Here is a 25,022-nt window from a genome sequence, read left to right as displayed (position 1 = left end):
AACAGGAAACTGCTTATTTTAAAATTTGATTTTTAAAAATCTGTCCCTGCATTTTATTTTCATTATTTTTTCCTATTTCTGGTAGCCTCCTGGACCCCCTGGTTTTGGCAAGTAAATTAAGCATTTATTACCCACTGCCTTACTTGTATCTTGAACAGCAGAACCCTGCTACTGTTAATTTGATGCTATTGAAAGCAGTGACTCATCATCACTTAGTAAAGACTAAAATCTGGTAAAAGGGTGATTTTATTCTCAAATGCATAAGGGAATTTTATATCATATAAAGGAATTTTTTACTTCATCCCAGGCAGCAATTTTGCTTTAAGATACTGTATTTACTGAAATAAAGATCAAATTTGCTACAGACATAAATTTATCTCAAATTAGGATTAAAAATACATAAGTATGATCTGCCTCTCAATTTACTGTTTTTTAAGTTGGGTATGGGTGTAACTACAGGGCAGTATTGTTCTTCAGTGCCTTATCTGAAGTTGCTGGACTCTCAGCAGGGCTTACTGAATTATTTTGAGCAGGGTGCCTTTATACACTTGTTCAGAACCTGCCAGCCTGAAGTTGTGCTAGGCAAAAAAAGCAGAGACTCAGGCTATAGTTGCATAGCTGAACTGGTCGGAAAAAATGATCTAAGGAAAAATATATCATCTTTACTTGAGGAAATATAGGATTGCATATCTAGACAATTAAGAAATTTGAAGGTAAAGACTTTGATTTTGTTCAGTGTATTATGGAAAGCAAGTGTATGGGGTAGAGGACAGTTTTACTGCAACAGCTGGAGCTGCTGAAGAAATTGGCTATATGCATCTGCACCAATAACTTTGTCCTCAGGTATAACTTATTGCTAAGAAAACTGTAGGTTTCTTGTAGCTTCAGGCATCTCAAAATGGACACACAAGATTAGAGGTGATTTTGAATAAAAAAAACCTAAATCTAACATCATCTCATATTTCACATATTCAAGAAATCACAGAACAGGTGAGGTAAGAAGTGACCTCTGGGGATCACTTAGTCAAACACCCTTCTCAAAGCAGGGTCTGCTTGAGCAGGTTGCTTGGGGCCATATCCAGTTGGTTTTTTAACGTCTCCAGAAGATACTCGAAGAGATTGAGATATGTGGGGACTCCATAACACCTCAGGGCAACCCGGGTCCAGGATTTGATCACCCTCACAGGGAAAATTTCTTTCATGTGTTTGGATGGAGTTTACTGTGTTTCATTTTATGCCCCTTGCCTCTTGTCCTGTCACTGGGCACCACTGAGAAGAGTCTGGCTCCCACGTCTTCACTCCCCTGCAACCAAGTATTTACACACATTGCTCAGATTCCCCTGAGCCTTCCCTTCTGCAGGCTGAAAAGCCCCAGCGCTCTCAGCCTCTCACGTGCCAGATGCGCTAGTGCCTTCACCAACTTCATGGCCCTCCAGCAAGTCCCTGTCTCTCCTGTACCTGGTCCCCGGACCGCAGGTGTGTCACCAGCGCTAAGTCGAGGGGAAGAATCACCTCCTTTGTCCTGCTGGTAATGCTCTGCCCAAGGCAGCACTGGATGCCATTGAACTTCTTTGCTGCAAGGGCACATCGGTGGCTTGTGTTCAACTTCCCGTCTACCGGGACCACCCCAGCCAAGAGAAGAAGTGGACAGTGGGCTTTCTGAGAGTAGAATAAACACTGTGATACTCAAATGGTGCATCTTGGATGATTACAAATTTGTTTAAATTATAATGGCGTTATTACATCAGAGATTTCATTTTGAAAACAACATCATCCAGTTCTTTTATGTACAATCCTGAATGTACAAAGCTTTTGGTGAAAGGTTTTTTATGACATTCAGATAATCATTAAACAGTAATGTACACTTAGATACCAGACTTAACTAATGATATTCAAATTATTTGTCCACGAGTAATTTATTTTCTCTTGCTACTACAGAACTAAGTCCTAAAGTCGCTGAAGAATGAGTGAATTTCAACCTTCCTGTCAGAATGGCACACCAGGCTTCTTTAGCAGATCTTGGAGTGGATGGCACCATTACCAGGTGATTGGTGCTGCGGAGACAATCATCCTTCCCTGTCTGATTGGGATTATCTGTTCAACAGGCTTAGTTGGAAATATTCTCATTGCCTTCACAATAATAAGGTATGGAATTGAATACATTTTTCAGTAAGATTTATTGCTGAGAAAATAAATGGTGACTGCACTAAGGAAGTGAATTGCCCAGCAAAGACAAGGATAGCAAGATTTTCATGTTCTGTTTAGTCATTGACATTTACTTCTCATTAAAAAAAAATTAAACCATGAGTATAGATAGTGGTAATGTATGCCTGCTTAGCCTTTTCGGTTATGAGAAAGCACTTAAGTGCATGATTGAATTCAAACATATTCAAGGAAACTGAAATACATGCCTTCTTCCCTAGTTTCCGTTATAATTGGCAGCAACCTTCCCACTAGCATACATAAAAGCTAGACTAAACTTTAAACTTTAGTTATGGTGCTAGCCAGGCATTATAATGTTTTATAGAATTCTTTTAAGATTAGTTGAAATATATTCTTTACCTCCTTTGAAAACTGTACTTCTACCTCAGATTATTTTAATAACAGAGCTCTATCTAACTCTTGCCCATTTACAGCAGCTTCCTAGAACTCATTGGTTTTGTCCTACATCACCTGACTTCTTACAGGCCCTTAGTGCTAGTCAAGGATTCTCACACAGCAGGAATTAATACCTTAAGATATTTTTGTGGCATACTAAGAAGGTAAAATTGCTGAAGTTGCTTAAGTTTTTTGGGTCATAAATCTGACGCAGCCATCCTTTATGCAAGAAAAAACCTTCTAGTCTCTTAATTTTAACAAGAGATTTCTTTTTCTATATAATAAAGTATTTGCTCTCAACTGGCTGATGCTACCACAAACTATAAATCCATAACTATGTATCTTGAAAAAGTGGCTTTTATCTGCAGTGCAAATTTAATATAAAGAAATATGACAGCATAAGGCTAATATACGTCACAGTCTACAAGGATTAATAGACGGACTCCACCCCAACATACTGTGCTTTTAAAGGAAAGATTTCCAAAGGCCAACCTAGGGCTAAGTGTCTGTCAGCTACTGAGCTTTAGTAAACTTCCCTTGAAACTACCAGAAATGCAATGTCTGGTACACTCAAGAACACTGTAGCTCATAATCTGAATGCAGAAGGGAACAAATGTGGAAACAGTATGTCTGAAGTGAACATAATGGCAATATGACTTTTTAAATGTATGAATGAATAGAAAGGAAAGAAGAAATCATTGAGTTTCTAAAAACTAGTTATAGAGTCTCTAAAATAATAGAATGGAAGGAAACTGAGAAGGAACAAAGATTTTTTTTTTTTCCCCCTGGTGAAAAGCCTTTGTCTAACTTAAATAAAAATATGAGAGACAGAGGGAATAGACACAAACAATGACTTGAAAAAAAGAATATAATTTAAACCGTATTTGCTTGAGAAAATTACAAGCATTCAAATTTATGGGCAAGAACATTTATACACAGGAAGAGAATTTGGAAATATTGTGTTAAAAAGTTAATGTGGTATTTACCAACACTAAAAAAGACAGCCACAAACCTCAGATTCTGTAGATTAATGTACATTTAAAGTGTAGCTACATTTTGAAAAATAACCATGTCAGATTCTCACCTTCCACTAAACAGATCTGATTCTACTCAATGGTTCTGCTTCAGAGTTGTGTCTTCTCTCTTTTTCTCATGCATACATTTTAATTTTGTTAGCATTACAGAGTCAATTCTTTTAAGAGAGAAAGAAGCTAGATTACCTCTCTAATTAAGTAAAAAGTTGTTTACTTTCCAGTAGAAAACACTTTACTGATGATAGAACATGATAAAGAACTTTGGAATTTCAGCTCCCCAATTTAATTTGCAAGTCTGCCAGGTAGAGACAAACATTTTTAAGTGTGAATTAAAATCATATTATCTGCAACTTACTGGGAGAAAATAACTAAAAGTCTTAATGAACCTTGCATGTAATACATGCCTTTGCAGTGAGACTTAATTTAAAAATTACTAACTTGATGACTTTTAGCTGGCCCTCCTTGTGTGAATGAATTTCATCCCTAGGGAATAACAGAGGCAGTTGAGATATGTTGTTATTTAATTAAAAAGAAAATGGTGAAAAAAATGCTGCAAGAGTTCAGTGTCAGCCAGAAGTACCGAATAATCTTCATCCCAACAACCTAGAAAAGCTGGTCCTTAAAACTGCAGTTCTGCTAGCAAGTATTTTATGTAAACCTACTGACTTAGGTGGACCAGCTGCTGGGAGAATGGCTATGTTTTTGTGTGGAGGGGGAAAATGTGATCCAGACAACCCCAATTAGCTGCACTAGTCTGACTTTATATTTTTAAGAAGGAGTATGTTACAGAAGAGAAAAGGGAATCAAATATAATTTCAATTATCTATGAGTATGTCTTTTCAGATTAACTTGATTTTTAATAAGGTAACTAATAGCAAGTGGTAAAATAACATTTCCTAAAATAGAGATTGCAAATAAGTGTCACAACACTTACTACTTATTTTCTGACTCTTCAGCTGGAGAAGTTGTATTTGCAACTGAATGTAGAGTCATCAGCAGAAAATTTTTGAAACCGCTACATACAGCTAGTCTATCCAGATCAGAGATTTTATGTTATTAGATTTTGTAAGTTATCATGTTGGAAGTTATTAAGTCAGCTAAAGAACAATCTAATGTGCTCAAGAATTATAATGTGAGAAACAAATTAGCTAAAGTGTGGATGGTACTAGGCAATGTTCATAAGAAACAAGTTTCCTGACAAGACTTTCAGGGGAAAATAGGTTCATGTGGAACTTTCAGGGACTGATTGTGGGCCCAGCCAGATTTCATATTTTCCCTCAGAGACCTGGGTGGAATAGTGTGTCAATAGTATTCCTAATGACATACGCTGGGGAGATGTGGCCAATATGGAGGTGTATTAAGACTGTCATACAGCAAGAACCAGATAAAGAATAGAGGAGGGATTAGAGCAATAGAAATGTGGTAACTTTTAATAGCGCAAAGCCATAGAATTTTTTTCTTATTAGTATTTTTTTATAAATAGGAAGCACTGCTGTCAGTTAGAAAACAACAGAGGAAAAACTCCTGGGATTGCTGTGGGCTGTCAATAGGCTAAAGCTGCATGAGAAGCACGCGCAGCTGTAATACATGTAAGGCTCAGCCTTTCTGGGGAAAAGAGGGAAATGCTAATGCTGTTCTCCAGGCTTGTAACAAGGCCTGAAATACAACTCTCGCCAGCTGTTTCCAGGAAAGATAAGATATTCAGACTGGAATAAGATCAGAAAAAAACAATTACTAGAAACAGAAGAATGGAGAACTATGAAAATTCACCTAAATTTGTTTTTTTAAAAAAGGCTCAGAGATGTATGCTTGCTTTCTATAAATCAGATTCAAATACGGCAGAAAGGGTAAAAGACTGTTTAAACTAAAAGCCAAAACTGGTACAAGAGCAATTGGGTAGACCGCGGTCAGGAGGTATTAAAGGCTGATAACTGAAAGATGATTTTTACCTTCCAGAACAGTGATGTCCTTTGATAGCCTTCAGTAGGAGTAGGAGAAGTAAAATCATTATTTCTGAGATGAAATTACTCTGTTATAAGGAGGTCTTTACTGATCTTGCTGCCTGTGACAGCCGATAACTCAGTTCTGTGGCAAGGGTTATCTCCTCCAGTCTTAGGTTCCTGCTTTTCCTAAATCTAGCAAAAAAACCCAACATGTTAAACAACATACCAAGTGCCCTACAACATATCTCAGCTGTCTGTTCTTTATTCCTTGCCAAGATGGGAAGCTAAGTATCTCTGCACTGAGACAACATGCTGCCAGGTTACTCTGATTTCTATGATTCTGTTTTAGATCTGTTTCAGAAAAAAAAACAAGCTGATGTTAGAAATGTGGGACTTCCCATGATGACATTTGGCACAGCAATTGATATATGTCTCTAAGTGATGTGATCTGGCTTGACTGTGAGATTCAGTTAAACAGTAATAGATTTTTGGACCAGAATATCTTGGACAAACTTCTGTAGCTATTGCTAATTTAATGCTAAACATTAGGTAATGTTGTTATCCAACAACAAATTAGATAGCTGAATTACTTGGAAGTATTCATCACAAGATATGGTTAAATGAGGGAAGGCGCAGAGGCAGAGATGTAGAACAGAAATTACTGCCATTTCTTTGTGCAGCTTTTCATAACAGGTACTGAGCAAGATTCAGTCTCATAAGATTTTACAGGCCTTACCCAATTGTACAGATGTGAGCAATTTTTTTTCAGCCTAACTTTGATTGCCCAAGCAAGTCATCTGGGTCTCTCCATGGAGTGGCGCTACTGAGAGTAACACGTATCATCTTTGTCATATACCTATCTAAAACAGGATAAATTGCCCCGGAGGTCTGTTTCTCTGCAGTGATTATAGGAGCCAAGATCACTTGGAGACATCAGAGGTCTAGATTTCGAACTGAGAAAAATAGCTTAGAAGAATTCCACCCTCAATTAAAAGGAGAAAAGATAGTCCAAGTCTTTCCTGATAAATATTGGGATGTTTTTTCAGCCACAATGGGAAAAGAACTTTTACAGAAACGATCCAAGAGGGAGCACAGTGTGTGCTTACCAGCACAAAAGGGCTACAAGACAGTGTTAAGTAGGCATAGGACTGCTGCTGTTCCACCTACTCTTCTTAAGGACCAAGGATCTAGGTAAATTCCAAGTGAGAGCAGAAGGGAAGTGGACTATGGTTAATGCCAGAGCTGGAAATTTAAAAAAGCCTCCTCCAAGTCAAGCTGGTTTGCTGGGAATGATTAGATTTTGTAGAGGAGGACAGGCCTTGGTGGGAGGATGACTTTAAAGCTGGTGCTACTTGCCATTGCAGAAGTAGCCTATTAGAAATGCTGTTTTCACCTTTCCTATTTGAAGAAAGAGTATGTGCTTGTGTTTTAAATATGTGATACCTATAAATCATCTTGTCTTTGACCTGAAAGATCACTTCCAAATTAACACTTAAGCTTCTAGTTAATGAAGACTCTCTGTCCAGGAGGGTATAAATAAATTCTGATGACAGCACATAATGCAGTCAGAGGGGATAAATAATGACTGATGACAACACATAATGCACTTGTCATGTTCCTTGAAGTTGTTACAGGAGTGTCAGCCAGTATATGGATTATCACATTGTTGTGTCTGCTCAACACTTCTTTTTTTTTAATGGATTGGGATCATTCAAATCAATTTTTTAATGAGTTTGATCTGTAGAAGTAGAATTGAAGAGAAGGTAGGACTAACCACAGATTTGACATATTCACAGACTTAGCAATTGTGCTGTTGTACATTTTTCATAGGGTGTTTCAGAGATGGGAATTAACCCAGTATGGGTGGAAGGATGAATTGACGAGCTGATATCTGTGGCTTGAGACACTGCTGAGAAACTTTCAAATCTGTGGTGAGAAGGTAGAAAACACTGAAAGGACGAAAAGAAAGAAGTTTGAAATTGAGGCTATTACTATTATTTTCCTGGCCTTTTTTTTTTTTTTTTCTGGAAAGTAATACTTTTAGCAGGAGGCAAGCACCACTGTCTTAATAAAATACAAGATCGTTAAAAACTATAAAATGTGGCCAAAATTATTTGAGATTATGAAGTTTACTGCAAAAGTTACCATTTAAATATTGTGGCTTTGAGCCACCACAGGAAACGATATGAAAATCTGTATGAAAATAAGTCCTGGCCTCTGGACACTGATCTAAAAAGGCATTGTTTTGTGAACCTCAGTGTAAAAGCATGAGACAGTGGATAATACAACACTTCCCTTTACATCAACAATGGGACAGCTGTTCAATGTGTATTCTTTGTTGATTAAATTTAGCCTTGTGTTGGTTTTGGCTGGGATAGAGTTAATTTTCTTCATAGTAGCTGGTATGGGGCTATGTTTTGGATTTGTGCTGAAAACAGCATTGATAACACAGAGATGTTTTAGTTACTGCTGAGCAGGGCTTATACAGAGCCAAGGGCTTTTCTGCTTCTTACCCCACCCCACCAACGAGCAGGCGGGGGGGGCACAAGAAGTTTGGAGGGGACACAGCCGGGACAGCTGACCCCGACTGACCCAAGGGGTATTCCAGACCATAGGACGTCATGCCTAGCAATGAACTGGAGGTAAATTTGGCCAGGGGACTGCTGCTCAGGAACTGGCATTGGTCGGTTTGTGGTGAGCAATCATCTTCATTTACATCACATGTCTTTCTTGGGTTTTATTTCTCCCTCTTTGTTATTTTCCTTTTTGTTATTGTTATTATTGTATTTTATTTCAATTATTCAACTGTTCTTATCTCAACCCATCAAGCCTTCTCACTCAACCCATCAACCCATCTCACTTTTACCCTTCCAATTCTCTTCCCCCTGTCCTGCCCGAGGGCAGTGAGCAAGTGGCTGTGTGGTGCTTAGTTGCAGCTGGGGTTAAACCACAGCAAGCATAAAGTATGCAAGTTTAGAATTTGAGATTCTCATTCTGAGTCCAAAAGTAATTTCCAATTTAGTATGATTTATCTTGTTAACATGAACAAAATAAAGTAGAAAAAGACTATTTTAACTTTTTCGTAAAATGACATATACAGGCAGATTTCAGATGCTTTGAAACTTGTGTGTTTGAGCATAATGGTACCATTTGATGCCTTGCAGGAAACACAGTTTGGGGCTTTTCTTTTCCTGGAGATTTTGCATCCTTCAATATTCACAAAGCTAAAGGCACTGGAGGAAAAAGATCTCATATGCGTCATTCTCTCCACAAGCGCCAGTCATTAGTGCCAGCAGATATACTTTATAGATGTCTGGCTTTGGTTTCAGCATCATAACCAGATGACAGTGAATCATACTTTATAATTTATTAAAAGTGTTTGAAAAAAATACTTTTGCCTGGCTCATTCCCTCTAGCTTAAATTTGTTTCTTTGGAAACATAGTTATTTCATAGCTTGTAGCATGCAGCAAAGACAACATGAAAAATATGAAATTAGGAACTCTTCTCACACAGGTCCTTTTAGGAAATTATGATCATAGAGTTGGACTTCTGAACATGGTTTGTGGGTGGCCAGCTGCAGGTTATTCTGTGTCTTCCAGTAAGAATGACAAATAAATTGGTATTTTGCAATAGCTTGGGAAAAAAATTGGTTAGAGATACTGTAAGGGAGACTAGAGAAATAGCTTAGACTAGGCATCTAATTTTTAGGTGAATTTAGGTAAGGTGATTTCTATATGGAGACTGTGGTTAAGGATCTTTTTAATAAAGTACTGTAATTTAAAAATATTTTATAAATACCAGTGCCTTTCAAAGATGCTTTGTGTTTCTTTCCTTGATTTGTATAGAATAAGGCAATTTAAAGTTAGTAATTCTTTCAGCTGCATGAATAACATTCCTCCAAGTCTAAACCAGAGGGTGTACTAAGGTAAGGATTACATTTTGGTGAAGAAATGTAGAAAAGCATAGAAATCACACAAATTATATGCAATATAGACACTACGAAACTGGCAATGCCAAACTCTCAGTACTTAGATGAAGACTGCGTATGGTTTTAACTCAGTTGCATTCCCTATGTACATATGAACTTCATGAGACTATCTTCAAATATTTGATTGCATGTTATTTTTTTCCCAGAGGATCATTCCTCTTTCAGCAGTTCCCTTTTTACCTTGAGCACTCAAGAACCTCCTGTCTGTATCTTTAAGCAAGATTCAGCCCTGGGTCAACTGCATTGCAGGAAGGCTTTGATCTCTCCTCCCATTTATCCTAGACTGATATTTCTAGAGTTCCTATGTCCATCAAACCTGTGTTTATTTTGAACACTTTATGGTTTTCAAAGGAGAATATGGGTAATTGTGGTGATATTAATAAATTAAATAGCCCATTCAACCTCACTGGACAGTAAAATTATGAACAATATGTTTTTGTTGAGCCTAAAGTGTTTAGTTTGAAATATCTTTGTGTTGAGAAACTTCCCTTGACTCTAAAATAGTGATTCTGACAGCGTGCTTATTTCTGCGCAGTTCAGTTTTGAGTTCTGCTCTATCAACAGTGTAGTTGGAAAACAATAAAGTAACTATGTCAAGTAACCATCTTCCTGTCTTCCAATCTATTTCAGAACCCAGAAGAAAACTATTCCAGATATCTGCATCTGCAGTCTGGCTATAGCAGATTTGGTTCATATCATTGGCGTGCCCTTTCTCATTCACCAATGGGCACGTGGAGGCGAGTGAGGCCTCGGCAGCCCTCTTTGCACCATCGTTACCTCCGTGGATGCACGCAACCAGTTTACATGCAGTGCCATTATGACCGCAATGAGTTTGGACAGGTACATGGTTTCACATTTTCATTCTGTACCGCAGGACAATAATATCCAATTGTGTTTATGCAAAGCTGTAGTAATTCAAGAATGAGAAATGCCATCAGTCAAGGTTAACGATTTTTTAAAAACAGCAGGAATCCTTTTCTGATGTTTGTGGAGGTGGCAGAAGTATTTTAAGTCTCACTATAGCATCACATTATGCACAAGGCCGTAAGCGATCATAATCACCACCACTGTTACTGTTCTGGGACTTATCTTTAGAGGTGCAGCTTCTAGTAAAGGCTTAATGTCACTAAAACTAGGTTTGTTTTAACCATTCTTGTTTCAGATAAAAAATTGGCTTCCAGGCAGACTGCAGAAACCTACTGTATCTGTTATTTTTAAAAAACTTTATTAAAATGCAGTAAGAGTACAACAAGAATTTTAGCTTTTATCATAACTACAGATTTCAAAATCAGCTTCTGTATGTTCTTGATCTTAAGGAAAAAGTGACCAAATTCAGGAAAGAAAAGTCTACTTTGGATGAAAGAAGTCTTCTTTCATATGTCTGAGAGAGTATGAAGGAAAGCAAAAAGACAAACTTTCCTGCATAGCACGAGGCACTGGTCAATCATTAAAAAGACTCTAGGGTAAATAAACAGAGTCAGTGCGAAGGATGGTTGCTGTTGAACTTGTAACATACAAGACAGTATGCTTCCATGGAAGTGGAATGGAGAAGGAGAGAAAAATTACCAGAAAACAGAAAGCAGAAAGTAGAAAACTGAAAGGTATAAATCATTTTGAAATGGATAAAGTATGCCTATCATAAAGAGGCTACACTAATGCATGATATTAGAAGTCTTATTTGGTTGACATGCAGTTAAAAGAGTCAAGAAATTATCACTTCTTGTGAAGTTCAATTTTAAAAGCTCTGTTCTTATATTTGCATGAGAGTAATGTGACAAATGACAGTCTTTTCCTACATTCCTAAAGAATTTACACACAGCAGTATCTTTAATCTTCTTGTTTAGGAAAAAAAATTTATGCAAATGACAGTAAGTATTAAGGCAGGAAAAAGACATGACATCCTAATGAGGAAAGACAGAATATCAAAAACTGGTATAAAAAATAGTTTATGTCTCAAATAAAGCCTTGTCTTAAAATAGACATTTGTTTGTTTCCAGATTACTGAGGGTAAGCCTGTGTTTTCTTTTCTATTTTGAGGCAAGATTTTCCATCTCAAATAAACTTGCCTAGGGACAGCTCTTCAAATTACTTCTCTCCCATTTGTTTTATCACTGCTAATACCAATTATGACACTATAGCCAAGAGAGCCAAAGGTTTTTCAGATAACAAGCTCCCAAACTGTTTAGTGCTTGATTTTCAGTAAAGCACCTCTGAATTCACCTGGGAGCTTACATTAAGTGAAAAGATTAAACCAGCTATTTTGCAAAAAATCAGCAGAGTTTATCAGACTTTGTTTGACTGTAAAATCGTCCCACATTCCCAATAAAAACAAGAAACATAATTACGCCTTATTAAATGCTACATCTAATGCAGCATCGGACAGCTTCACGTTCTGTTTCACATTTCTCAAAAATAAAAGCACTTTTAAAGGAAGACAGGAGCAGGTCAGACCTGGAAAGACAATTCCAGAAGAAGCCTAAGTTGAATAAAATGACTACCACATGCAAATTAATATATGTCATATTGCTGGATAATGTTTTCATTCCCATAAATCCTCTGCTTCGTAATAGGAGTGAACTATGTCACGCAATGGTCCAACAGAGACTTTAGTTTTTCAGCATTTCTTTTCGCAAATCAAATTTCTTTATAAGGTCTGAAGAAGTGGCAAAACCAGCTGTTCTCTCCATGGAGCTTTAGGGGTCAATTTATGAGGGGTACAATGTATAAAAGCTTGCTTTTCATTACTCACTTTAATATGAAATAAAAAACATTAAGGAAAGCTGTAAAAACTATGCAAGTTGAGTAAGCATATTAAAATTTATGAGAAAGGTTCCTAAACTGACATCAAACACATTTTTTTAATACAGATTCATGTTTATGCCACAGGCAGACATTACATAAATTAAACCTGGATGAAACTTTAGTTGCAGAACTTTTGTCCATTGGTTAAAAGAAAATTTCATAAGAAGCAACTCACAGCACTTCCTCTCTGGATGAGGATGCACATAGGTACACATAGACAAGAATCCTAATACAATTTACCCCCATGTACCTGAAGAGTAAATCTGACTGTTCAACAAAAATATCACTATGCAAATCTGGCCTAAGTGAAATCAGAACTGTGTACACTGCAGACAGCATCTCCTTGAGCCCAAATATTGGTATACTCTTATGTTGCAGTCTCTGGTGAGGCAGGAGACATGGTGAGATGGGTGAAAAGGGGGTCCAGTATGATGTCCTACACTAATGTTGTTACTTGAAACATTCCAATAAGCCACTTGACTTAAATTGAAGATGAACATTGCAATTAGCAATGTTAGTGACTTCTTTAAACTGGCAAAGGAATGCTTTGGCCTAGGACATTTAAAAAAAAGAAAGCCAAGACTTACACATTCAAAATAACTGATACAGATTCAGAAGTCACATCATTCCTTATTTCTTCATAGCACACAAGATACAGCTGATAAAGCCTGTGCCGGGTTTTCTTTCTGTGACAGGAGGCTGTGAGGCACATCACATTCCCTGTAGTGTGCATCCACTGGAGCATGTCACAGGAAAATGCCACTGTTTGGGTCCCTTCTTACAGAGTGCATCTACTTCGACTACTTTTTCTACGTGCTTTGGTTATAAGAAAAGGTGTAATCCTCTTGATAGGGGTTCAGTTGCCTATGATCCAAGGCATACTTTTGATATGGCACAGCTATATAATCTCGTCTCAGTCTCCTGAGAAAGTTGCTAAATGCTAAGCTGTGCGAAAGTAGCTAGAGTAGAACCATGTGTGCTAAGAGAGGTAAGGCAGATTGAAGCCAGAGACAAGATTATTGAGGTGGAGACAGTTAGCAGTTTAAAGGTTCAAGAAACACTGGCACAAAGAGGTATAAAACACTAACAAAAATCAGGGAGTCTGAAGATGCCCCTTCATTCCCATTGACAGTTGTCCAGCAAAGACTCAAGGGTGGCACACAGGGGTGGTAAGAGTACCAACACTTAGTCTAGGAGCTTGCTAGTCCTAGCTGTCTGTTTTCTATTGTAATAGCCAATAAATAATTGCTTTTTGTGAATATCCTATCTCTGTGCATGGGAAAAGTCCCCTGAGCAAGCTCCTGAAATCCAGGAGTTACATAGGGTACCAGTCAATTTTGAGGGCTGCATAAACATTTATTTAGCCTATCCCCTTAAGGCTTCAGGCACGTAAATGGAGAGGTGAAGCTGGGCAGATAAATCTGGAGTAAGTAGCTTTGTGACGGCTGAGAAGAAACAGGCAGGTGTTCCAAGTGTTTGCAGCAGCCGAGACTGACAGGCATGGGAAAATGTGTTCCTGGTTTGCCCATTGCAGTAACGTTGCTCTAAGAAATATTTACCAAGGCAGTACGAATGGTAGGGTGGGGCCATATCTCCATGAAAGTCATGGGCTTTCAGTTATTTAAAACCAGAACCACTTGATTTGCCATGGACTAATCCATTTACTCATTCTTCACACTCCTTTTTCTGTCGCTCCTTGCTTCACTTCACATGCAGGCACAAACACCCTAGCCAGAGGAAAAAGGTAAAAGCCCTTTAAAAGCTCAATCTTCTGAACAGCCTTCATTTGCTTTTGAGTGTAGTACACTTTGCTGCCTCTTGGGGCAATCCTAACAGCAGTTCGTTTTAAGCCAATTCAGATGATATATTATTAATTAACATTAATCAGGTAATTTATACTAATTAGTCATATCAATAATAATAACAGTGTCAGTATACTATATTGTGACAATATGCAATACATAGTAATAATGTTAGACCGTAGGATGTCCAATATGACAGGTTAAGATGTGTCCAGAGGCAGGAAGGAAAAAAGTGAGGAAAAACCCAAGCTCTAAGACACATTTCCCCTCTCCTTGTCCTATATACATGACAAAAGTATGACCAGATGTTTACAGCTTTGCTAGAAATCAGACAAGATGACATGCAGTTAGCTACAGCATTAACTAGGAGTGCATGCTCCCATGAAATATCTTCTCTTTCAAAGAGTTACCGTGGCTTCAAGGATCACACCATGTATTTTGTTGATGGTTGGTCTCATAGATGTTCCTCCAGGCAGATGGATATTCCTCCAAACAGCAAGTTCGGCAGAAAGGTAAAAAGAAATGTCGTAAAAGGCATGGGTAATAGGCACTGCATAGCTTGTACTTTTTGAGAGCTCTGCAGGCTCTGTCACTGCCTCCTTCTCCAGCTCTCTGTGTCAGAGAGGCAGCTCAGACACTCCCGTTGTTTGTTTCAGGTAAGTATTCTTCAGATTTTTCCCAACAAAAGACTCTTTTATTACTGATAATTACTTTGTCAGATGAGGGCACATGTCTGCCTTAAAGTTTGAAGTGGAAATTACCCCTTATTTTCAAAACAGCATGTTTTCCCAAATGCACCACTCATGTTTCATTTCACAAATTTATCATCAGACAATAGGCAGGTTTGAAATTTACATCCAAACTGAAAAAAACAATAGAAACCCACTGCTGTAAAAGACAGGAGACAAAAGCTGCTTGATAATGTTTAGGGTGAGATTAATTTCTTATTGTCTCGGGAAGGGTAAGTCAGAACACCAGCAGGCTGGAATAAGTTTGAGTTCTATCAAGAAAAAGAATAATTTACATTAAATTGAATTTAATTTGTGCTGGTGTGTTTATTCCATCCAGCCTAATATTTTCCTTTTCATCTTTAAGTTCATTAAATGACTTTTTTCCTTTGCTCAGATGAATATTAAAAATGACAGTTAGAAACCCCAGGAAATTATCCGTTATAGTCACATATCAGTATACAAAAATGTCCAGCAAACTAGTTGATCCAGAAAGTGTGAAAAGTCATCTTACAATACTTAGGGACATACACTTATATGCAGGCCAGATTTTAAGGCATCGTTAGTAACCTGCCCTTTACTTTGTGAGAATCCTATGAAAATTCAGCTGCGTATCCAGGAAAACAATGTCCACACAGCAAAAGGCGCCAGGATCAGCCAACACACAGGCAGTGACGGGCACCTCTGGAGCTGGAAGATGTGGATTCCGTACCCATCACAGGCTAGAGGGTTCCCCTGCACACGCCATTCCTTCCCTTAATGATCTTCAATGCCCATTAGCGCGGTTAGTTTTATTACAAACTACATTAGTCGGATAACCGCTAGACCGCAGCTGCTATCAAAACGAGTTACATTCACTGTTGATAAGTTCTGAGCTGCGCTGGGCTCTGGCCCTTTGAGCAGAGGCAATATCATCCGTTAAGCCACACGTCGCATGGTGCCTTAAGAGCCTCAGCCTTTTGCACTGCTAACAGCCCTCTCTCTGAAGCCCTGTAGCCGGCTCTCTGCTGGCAGCTCCTGGTCACCCAGGCTGCCGTGGCAGCCTTTCCCAGAGCGCCTGGGGCAGCCCTTTCCCCTTGTTCCCACGCTGCGGGTCTCGCGCCGTTATCCTCCCAGCCCTGCACCTGCAAACCCAACAGCGCCGTTACGGGGGGTTCTCATGGGAAGTGACTGCCAACAGCGTGAGAATCACCCCTTCCTCCCCTCCCTTTTCCTACCCTGTGGTCAAAGCTTCTGGTTGGCATTAGTGGACCCAAAAAAACACATGCCCCAAGCTTTGCAGCAAGTCAGTGTGCAGCCTCAGCAAAGCGTGCTCTCAGCTGCACCAGCAGCCTCATAGGCAGGAGCAACCGGTAAGAAATGAGTCTTGATGAAAACTATGTTGTTACTGTGGAAAAAGCATTTCAGGGTGAGCCACGTACTGCACTGGAGAAGAGACCCAGAGAAGGATGCTTGCCTGGAGCCCCCCCCATCGCTTCTCTTCCGCTCTGTCTCCTTTCATTTTGATTTTTCCCTTAAAGGAACTATATGCCGTCAGCTACAGACCCTGCTAATAAGTCTCTGTGCCCGTGAACCTGTCTCAAAAACCTTTGTGCAATACATAGTTATACACTCTTAATGAAAGGGCAAATAATCAATGTTTTTACAGTTAGGTACCTCGTGAGCTTAAGCAGATTGAAACAAAAGGGAGATCTCACCAAAACCTTCCTACTAAGAAGAAGCATATGAAAGCATTAAGGAGTTTTTGTATCACCCAACTGTAGCCACCAGCTGAAGTTCAGCCTTTCATTAACGGGAGGCAGTAGGCATGTCTAAGAGGTGATTCACAGGGTGTACAGAGAGCACAACACAGGACGGAATATCATGTCCTGTCACCTGCCTTGCAGCCAGCAGGAAGAGGGGGGCCTGGTTAGGTGCACTTCTCACTCCATGTCAGCTACTAATGTTACTTCTCTGTGCTTCCCCCATGTGTCCTATTTCCATCTCACAGACTTTCATTTTCTCATGAACACTTCCTTTAATTCACAGTTTATTCTCTGATTTTTTTGTAATGTCCATTATAACTTTGTTCAGCATTAATTCTTTGGAAACATTGCTACTGCCTATTTCAAAAAGAGTTGTAGTGTTGTTCCCTTACTTTGCACAGAGATGTTTGCACCACTTGCAAATGAAAGCAAGCTCAAAGCATACATAGTACACCATGTTTACATGGAGACTAAGAGGTCAAATTATGTGTAAAGCAGGAGTAACCACAAGTTTTAAGAACCTGAGAAGCCTGTAAATTACTCTCAATTACACAGATCCTGTAAGAAGTATCAGTGTCAGAAGCTATTTCCATGAGGCAGCCAGTGAAACAGGAGAGGTAGCTGTACCAAGTATGGTACAAAGTAGTTCTACCATTGCAAATGTAGAGGATTTCTGTTCTTTCTGTCACCATCATGAGAACTGAGAATAAATGCATGAAATTAGACATAGCTTTTTAAGATATCATATACCAGAAGAGCCTTTTGCTGATTCTAGCAATAATGGTCATTACTTTAACCTTATTTAGTGAAAAGAACTTGATTGTTGCAAAGCTTCAATAATGAGAGAAATCTATTTCATACTCATATTCAAGCAAGACTGAAAATAATTTATTATCACATGAAAAACGAATCTTTCTTGATCTTATGCAATGGTTCCTAATCTTCATTGGCCCAAGGGCAACAATACCAAGCAACTGAGGTGCTGCAGGCACCTTGTTCTGACAGGCTTGTGAACCTGATCTGTTCACAAGAAAAACAAGTACAGGACCTCGAGCAGCATCCCGAGGTCTTGCAGGCAACATGTTGCCAGCACCTATAGACAAGGATCCTCTGATTTGTATCAGATATTTACATCATATAAAATATACAAGTATGGCTATGTATTTATACAGATAGAGCAACACAGAAAAGGAATGGCAGGTTTTGAAAGTTACTGCTGTCCAGTTAATGATATTTCTGGTTATTTACTGGTACCAGTACTGGAGTATTTGATCCACAGTCTAATTAATCTTGACCTTTCGGCCTGGAGAACACATTCTTCAGCAGTCAGTCACTTGTTAAGCTTCTGCTCTCAGCTGCACTGAAGAAGATTCACAACAGTGTTCCTGGTTTTAGTAGAGTAAATGTAGAATTATACCAGGGTATCTGAAAACAAAATGCAATGTCAAATTTGCACACATTGCAGTTGGTATTATAAATGCCTCTCTGGCTTCTTGTGTTTTTAACAATATAAATCTAGAATACCTCCACCAAACTCTGTTCCTTTCTTTCTAATACTTTAATCAACCTAATACATATCTACACCTCTTTTTCTTTCATAAAATACATTTAAGAAGGAATCACATTATTATGAAGACTGTTCCTTGCAGGCTTTTAATTGCATTTTTTTCTGCATTTTTCTCACTTCATCTGTGAACAACATAAAGAGAGAGAGAGTCATTTCTAGCTAAGGTATAGGTTGAGAGTGGTAGAGAATTAGTCTCTTATGTTACTACCTATTTAATGGCCCTTCTTCAGAACACACAAAAAATACTAGTTCCTGTGGAAAAAAAAGTCTTCTGCAAGAACGATGAACTTTTCAAATCAGCTTTCTTATATAGCTAAGCACAAGCACTGTGGGATTCCACATGTAGATGATAACCCTTTAGAGTAAGAATGCTGCCTGAGGCAGTACCTGGAACCATATTAACATTCATATTACACTAGCTTAGACTGTTTGGTTTGGTTAGTTTTGTTGGGCTGTCGTTTTTTTCTGCTTTACAAGCACTAAAATTCAGTGAAAATTTCACCAGTATTTAAATATTTCTCAGTTTTATCCTTTCAACTTGTACAGGTTTTAAATACTCTAACATGAAATCTACAGGATGCAATTTGGTAGAGAAGCTGCTAATAGTCAATCACCAAGAAAATTATTTCCAAGTATGGTTTAAATTCCTAATAATTTGTCATTCTCATAGCAGCTAGTAAATCACTTATTTTAAGTTAATTTTAGAAAATTACAGTTTCAAAAGATTTCTGTGCCTATGATCTGGAGTTTTCACTCTTTTTAAAAGAAATTGAGTCAATCTAACTCCCCCAAGAGAGCTGTGTTTCACTGCTACTGCCTAAAACACCTCCAGCATTTTGCATGAAAAAAGGCATGTGTGATATAGTTGAAGAGGACAGAATGAAATTTCTGATCCATTTTGTAAAGGCTGGTCATGAAACAGATATTTTCTACCAAAAAAAAAAAAAAAAAAAAAAAAGCCCTAAACCTTCCTCCCTCCTATTTTGTGTAAAATGTTGACATTTGGAGATTTCATTCAGCTGTATTACTCATTACTAATTGAAGAATTATGAATTGGTAAATGGATGAACTAAGTTTTCTTCATGAGTTACATCTCCCCCATTTCTCTTCAGTGCTATGGTTCCTCACCCACCTACCGGCTCCTGCTGCCAGAAGTTAGGTTCTTCCACCTGTCCTTTTGCCTGTCGTAGGGAGCGAGCTGGTGGACGTGGGGCCAAGGCAGAACCATAAGTCTCGTCACCCACAATCTGGGTGGTAATTGGCACAGATGCCACCAGCAGGGCTAGGACCTCTGTGGTAGACATCTCATAACATATCGGGGGGAACCATGACTGATCATATCCTTAAGCTGGCAGCAATGTGATGAAAATCACCCCTCTGCCAGGGTCTCCACCAGGAGATCCTGCTGACAAGAAGTGTATCTGTGCCAGCTGGCCCGTGCAGCAGCAAAGGGAGGTCAGTTGGTGCTGGTTTCTGTTAGTCTCAAGTGGTTATATCACCTCAAAGCCATTGCAGGGCAATGCTGCAACTCCCTTCAAACTACTTTACAGAGCACAGAGAGTTTGACAGCCAGAAAGCAGTACCAAGACCCAGGGCAATGGAAATTTTCAGCCTCTGTAGCATACTGTCTGCACCCAGTACCTTTTAACCAGGCCTGTGGCTGACCCCAGTATGCCAGATTCTGCATGTGCAAAGGATGGAAAGAAAAAGGAAGAAATTCATTGTTCGGTTTCTTTACGTTTGTTGAATTTATTCTAAGATGATCTGATGCTATTCTTCCTCAAAAAGTTGTTAAACTGTGAATTAGTGGTCATGTTAATAGGTAGTCTGATCTCATCTGGAAATGAAGAGGTGTACCAAATGCAGGGGACTTTGTACCTACCCCACCCACTCCTGAAAAAAATAGAGGGAAAATACACTCCCCTTTAACATCCCTTTTTTATGACATGTGAATTGTTGCATCTGATATTCTGCTTTCAGCTCAAAGATTGCCCTCTTTAATCCATTTTGATCTCGTAGATTAATGTTCACCCTAACATTTTACAGAATGTGGAGGTGATGAAACAGAAGTTGAATTTGCTTTGTATCATAAGCCACTGCTAATTGAAGGTTACTTCTAAGGTAGTAAAGTCTTTCAGTTGTATCTTCAGTTATGTGGAGACTAAACATTTAAATTACAACTATAAAAGACTTGAGCACTCCTAGAGCTCAAATATTTCAGAACATTCCACAATTTTTTTTAAAATAGCAGTCTTGCCTATATTAAATTATCTCCAGTCCTTTTCCAGAACTAATTGCATCTCAGATTTTGTCTCTGCTTGCTTCTTGTATGTCTGTTTTTAAATTCTCTGTCCTACATGCTAATCTACTATAATTTATTAAAAACTCCGCTCATATTAATTAAATAGTGTTGTGACCAAAAGCATAATCAGTTATAACAACACTTGTTGAATGTTAAGGGAATTGCTTCAATAAAAGCCATTCTGACATGTTGTACTTAACAGCTTTTTAAAAATGCAGTTTCTTTCCTTTGCAATGACTATTAGAATTTTTATCTTGCGGTCAACAATATTAACCTAAATATTTTATTGTTTTTCTATTATATTGCTCTGTTACCTGCCTATACAGGTAGCTCGCTCTTGTCCAGCCATTTTGCCTAACCCACCTGAGAACAAGATCAAAGACAATTCGAGTCAATTTTTGTTTATGGGTAGCATCGCTTATTCTGATGTTCCCTGTGTGGCTCTACTCAAAAGTAATAAAGTTCAAAGATGGTTTGGAAGGTTACGCTTTTGATCTAACCTCACCTGATGATGTTCTCTGGTAAGCTTTCAAAGCTTGGGGGATCATCGTGTCTTCAGCTGGTGTTGAGGATACCACCCATTTTGTCTTTGACATCCCTGACAGGCAGACCGATGGATGGACGGATGGATGGATGGATGGATGAAACAGAACTAAAGGCTGAAGCTGAGCCTTGTACCATTCAAAACACTGCATCTCAGATTGCATCGATAATAGAGAGGCAGCCCCAGAAAGATCAAGTTCAGCAAGACAGCTCCCACATAACGAATGTAACAGTGAAGGACTTCTGGTTCTCCTTACCTTCTCTTGCTGCATTTAGGTAACTGTTGTTCACAAATGGGATCTCATTCCCCTTTCCGACGTCACAGACTGTCATGTTTGGAAGATACAGATCACAGAAGAGATTAAACACTCCTCAAATTGCATACATGACTTTCCAGTATCTCATGGCCAAGCAGATTCCTGCCTATTTTTTGAATTCAAGCTAGCTTGTTGATCGATGACTAGCAAGGGACATAAAAGAAAATTTTAAAAACCTTACATAACAGAGAGGAAATTTGGGCTGATACTGGGTGTTTTTATATTAGCATGTTCGTTTGGATAAGGAAGGTATTTTTGGAGTGAGTATCCCAGTTGTCTCTAATTATCACACTTGAGTTCACATTATTCAGCAGTCTCAGAGCACATGATCTGTATTATTTTCAGGTGAAAACAGACTGAAAAAAGTGCTCTGGGCACTCAGTGAATGGAGTCCAACCACTGTTGTGCACTCAGTCCTCAATCCACAGGATCCAATTAGAGAAAATTCAAAGTGAAACCCCCTAACATGAGTATAATGTGTCATGTCCTAAGCACCAAGTACTTCACTCTACAGATTTTCACTACTCATTTGTACTACTTGTTAATGTAGACAAAGCCTAAAATACTGTATTTGAGTCTTCTTTGTTCCAGCCTCCCTTCCCCCTCCCCCCCCCCACCAAATGAACTGCAACCAGATTTTTAATGGCATTAATTCTAATTCTGGAGCACCAGAAAAAGATAAAAAATGTGTAACAGTACAGAAGTTAAAATATTTTATGTCAGCAAAGCTTGATTAAATTCACTGCTGAAATCTTAAGGTATTAGTAAAAACAGTCCCTGAAATATGACTATTTTCAAGAACTTGTGAAGGACATGAGACCCCCCAATAGCCTGAAAAAATCAGAGAAAATAGGAGAAAAACAGGGTTGAAAGGATTTCGGGAATTCAGTCTAGTCCATCCTGTCTCAGATGGCACGACCAGTTGTCAGAGGCTTGTTTAGTTCTACATTAGAGTTTTTAACACAGGAAAGTATGAAGACAAGCAAAAGGACACTCTGTTAGACAGAGTAAAATACCATGAACTTCAATAACCAGAAAGTTTAAAAAATTATTAAGCTCTCAATCTGTAAAGTGATAAGAAAAACTCTATGTCTATTTGTCAGGAACAAATTATAACTTAACAATGCAATTTCCTTCTTTGATGGAAGTTCTCCACCTGATAAAGAATAAATAGAAACAAAATGAATTGTAACAAAATACCTGCAAACCAACTAAGAAAGATGGTGTAGATTAGATTACACTAATGATGCAAGAATGGTTGAAAAAACTGCTCAGAAGGTAGTCATCACTGTTCTACTATCAGACTAGCAAAATATCAGGGGACTAAGCAGGCTGTGTCCTGCATAAACGCTTGCAGGAATTTTCACTAATTATATAGGTGCTGGAAGAAGCACACACACACAGAATTTGGAAAGCTGAGAGGTATAATTTGTAGTTATCTTCTTGTAGTCAACAATATTCCTAGAAGTGCTGAACACAGACTTTAATACTTAAAAGTACTTGCAGTTCTAGGTACTTGCTGTTACCTAAAACAGGCTCCATGTATCTCTAATCAAGAATTGCAAATCAGAGACCACTTTATGAAACATGTCACTTATATTTTTTTACACTTATGAGATGGTCTTTGTTCTTTTTGTTTGTTCTTTTTGCATTTCTTATTTGTTCTTTTTGCATTTTGTTGTACAGGCATATGCTTTATCTTACTATAACAACTTTCTTTTTTCCTTTACCACTGATATTTATTTGCTATATTTTAATTTTGTGTTCCACATGGAAGATGTATCAGCAAAACAAGAAAGCAGGAAAGTAAAGTATTATTCATGCTTCTTCCTATTTCACATGCTCTGCTCAGACTGTAAAGGTTTTACGTGTAACAGGCCAAAAGGAACAGTGCCAGGTCTGGTACCAGTCGCCATGCCCCAAGGAGCTGCAGGTTGGGTGCCTCCAGGCTGCATTGCCCCTCCTGTGGGAAGGGGACTCCAGGCCCCACAAGGATCCCTAGCCACTGTTCACAGCCTCGGGAAGTCTCGGCAATAAAAGAAAATTGACACATGAAACAGATGAAATACAATTTCCCAGTTTCCGTGACAGCAGCTCCTCATCAGTATGTTTTAGTTCTAGGACTACGTGCTTTGGATTTCAGCTTGTACCAATTTTCTGTGAAAAAGGAAATTGATTTCCATTTTAGTGTGGTTTTTAATTCTTCAGGCAGAAGGATCATTTGCTTCTTTGCTCAAAGTCTCCTGTAAGCTCATAATAGTCATGTTTTAACTGGATATTTCTGTTCCAGTTGTTAGCAAAAAAAAAATGTAGTCATAGATGAAAAGGGATGCAAAGCTATATAGCTCTCATGCTGAAAAAGAATAAGCATTTTTAATGAAAATAAGTGTCAGTATTTTATCCAATATACATAAACAATTCTCAGTGGCTCCTGTATGTGTGTGGCACAGGATCAAATTCAGCCTAAGCAGAAGAAACAATAATGTCCAAACAAAAAAAAAATGAAGTTGTTGAGAGTTGGCCTTTGCTTGCACTGTAGGTGAATTTGGTCTCAGACAACTGCCATTCATTAGTACACTCAATCCGCACCATCATTTTCCCACCTTGACTTTCCATACTAGGGATCCTTCTTTGTTTTGCAGTTACACCACCAGTATCACCAGGCAAAGAGCCATGAGGCTCACTAAGATGGTGCTTGCTCTGGTCAGTGTGTCTGTGGTAAGTCCTACCCCATTCCATGTGATCCAGCTCATGAATCTTCAAGTTTCTCAGCTGACCCTGACCTTTTACGTGAGCTATTACATCTCCATCTGCCTCAGCTACACCAGCAGCAGCATTAATCCCTTTCCCTACATCCTGCCTACTGGGAACTTCCAGAAGTGTCTCCAGCGGTGCACAAAGGTGGAAGTCAGGATGTCAGCATCATCGAAAACATCCTCAAGTCAAGTTTTTGAAATGAAGGTCGTCTCCCAAGAAAAATGCATTATCTATGTGTAGATTTTATTGGTTGCAATAGATGGGCCTGGGTTCACTTCCTTCGTGAAAGTGTAACTCAGAAGTGGCTTTGTTGCTGGAATTGCATCAATGTCAAGCTGATGTAAGAAGAGGACCTACACCACTGTTTGAAAGGTTAGAGCTCCTAGAGGAGGGATTCACTGCAAAAATATTCTTCTTTACTGCGCCATTGCCTTCTTTTATGATAGTTTGTACATAGATGAACCAAATGTATGGAGAAAAAAGTGGATTTTAAAAAACTGTAATCCTCTGGTAGTAAGAAGATAGAATGACTGTGGCAGGCATTTGGGATCTGACAGTGTGTGAAGTCATGGAAACTGTAAGTTAATGACCAAAAGAGACTTAGTTACTGATGACTTAGAAGGGAGTAACTATTGATTTTGATCCTATCTGTAGCTATTTCATCTGGCACTCACTTCTGCAGCTATTAAAGTCAGGGGAGAGACAAAAAAGGCCCTTTCGGAGGAAAACTACTTTTGAATTAACCCCTGTACATATTCTTGCAAACAAAGAAGTGAATTCACAGTGTGTATCATTGGAAATTATTAAACCTAAGTTTTGAAAAGAACTGTGTTTCAGGGCTATGTCTTTATTTCTCTTTTCTCAAAATCCCTGCTTCCAAGACAGCCCTGAGAAG

General features: G+C 38.6%; 1 protein-coding gene across 1 annotated transcript; it reads left to right on the top strand.

The window, feature by feature from the left end:
- The first annotated feature begins 1,963 nt into the window (after positions 1-1,963).
- MCHR2 (melanin concentrating hormone receptor 2) lies at positions 1,964-24,324 on the top strand. The gene is given in 6 exon segments (XM_075046376.1): positions 1,964-2,145; positions 10,195-10,411; positions 20,841-21,031; positions 23,057-23,176; positions 24,013-24,278; positions 24,281-24,324. Coding segments are annotated over 6 exon segments (1,020 nt in total).
- The last annotated feature ends 698 nt before the right edge of the window (positions 24,325-25,022 follow it).

The sequence above is a fragment of the Buteo buteo genome, chromosome 15 (assembly GCF_964188355.1).
Source record: "Buteo buteo chromosome 15, bButBut1.hap1.1, whole genome shotgun sequence".
NCBI classification, from domain to species: domain Eukaryota; kingdom Metazoa; phylum Chordata; class Aves; order Accipitriformes; family Accipitridae; genus Buteo; species Buteo buteo.
The sequence above is the reverse complement of the archived record's forward strand: the minus strand, read 5'-3'. Positions and strand labels throughout refer to the sequence as shown.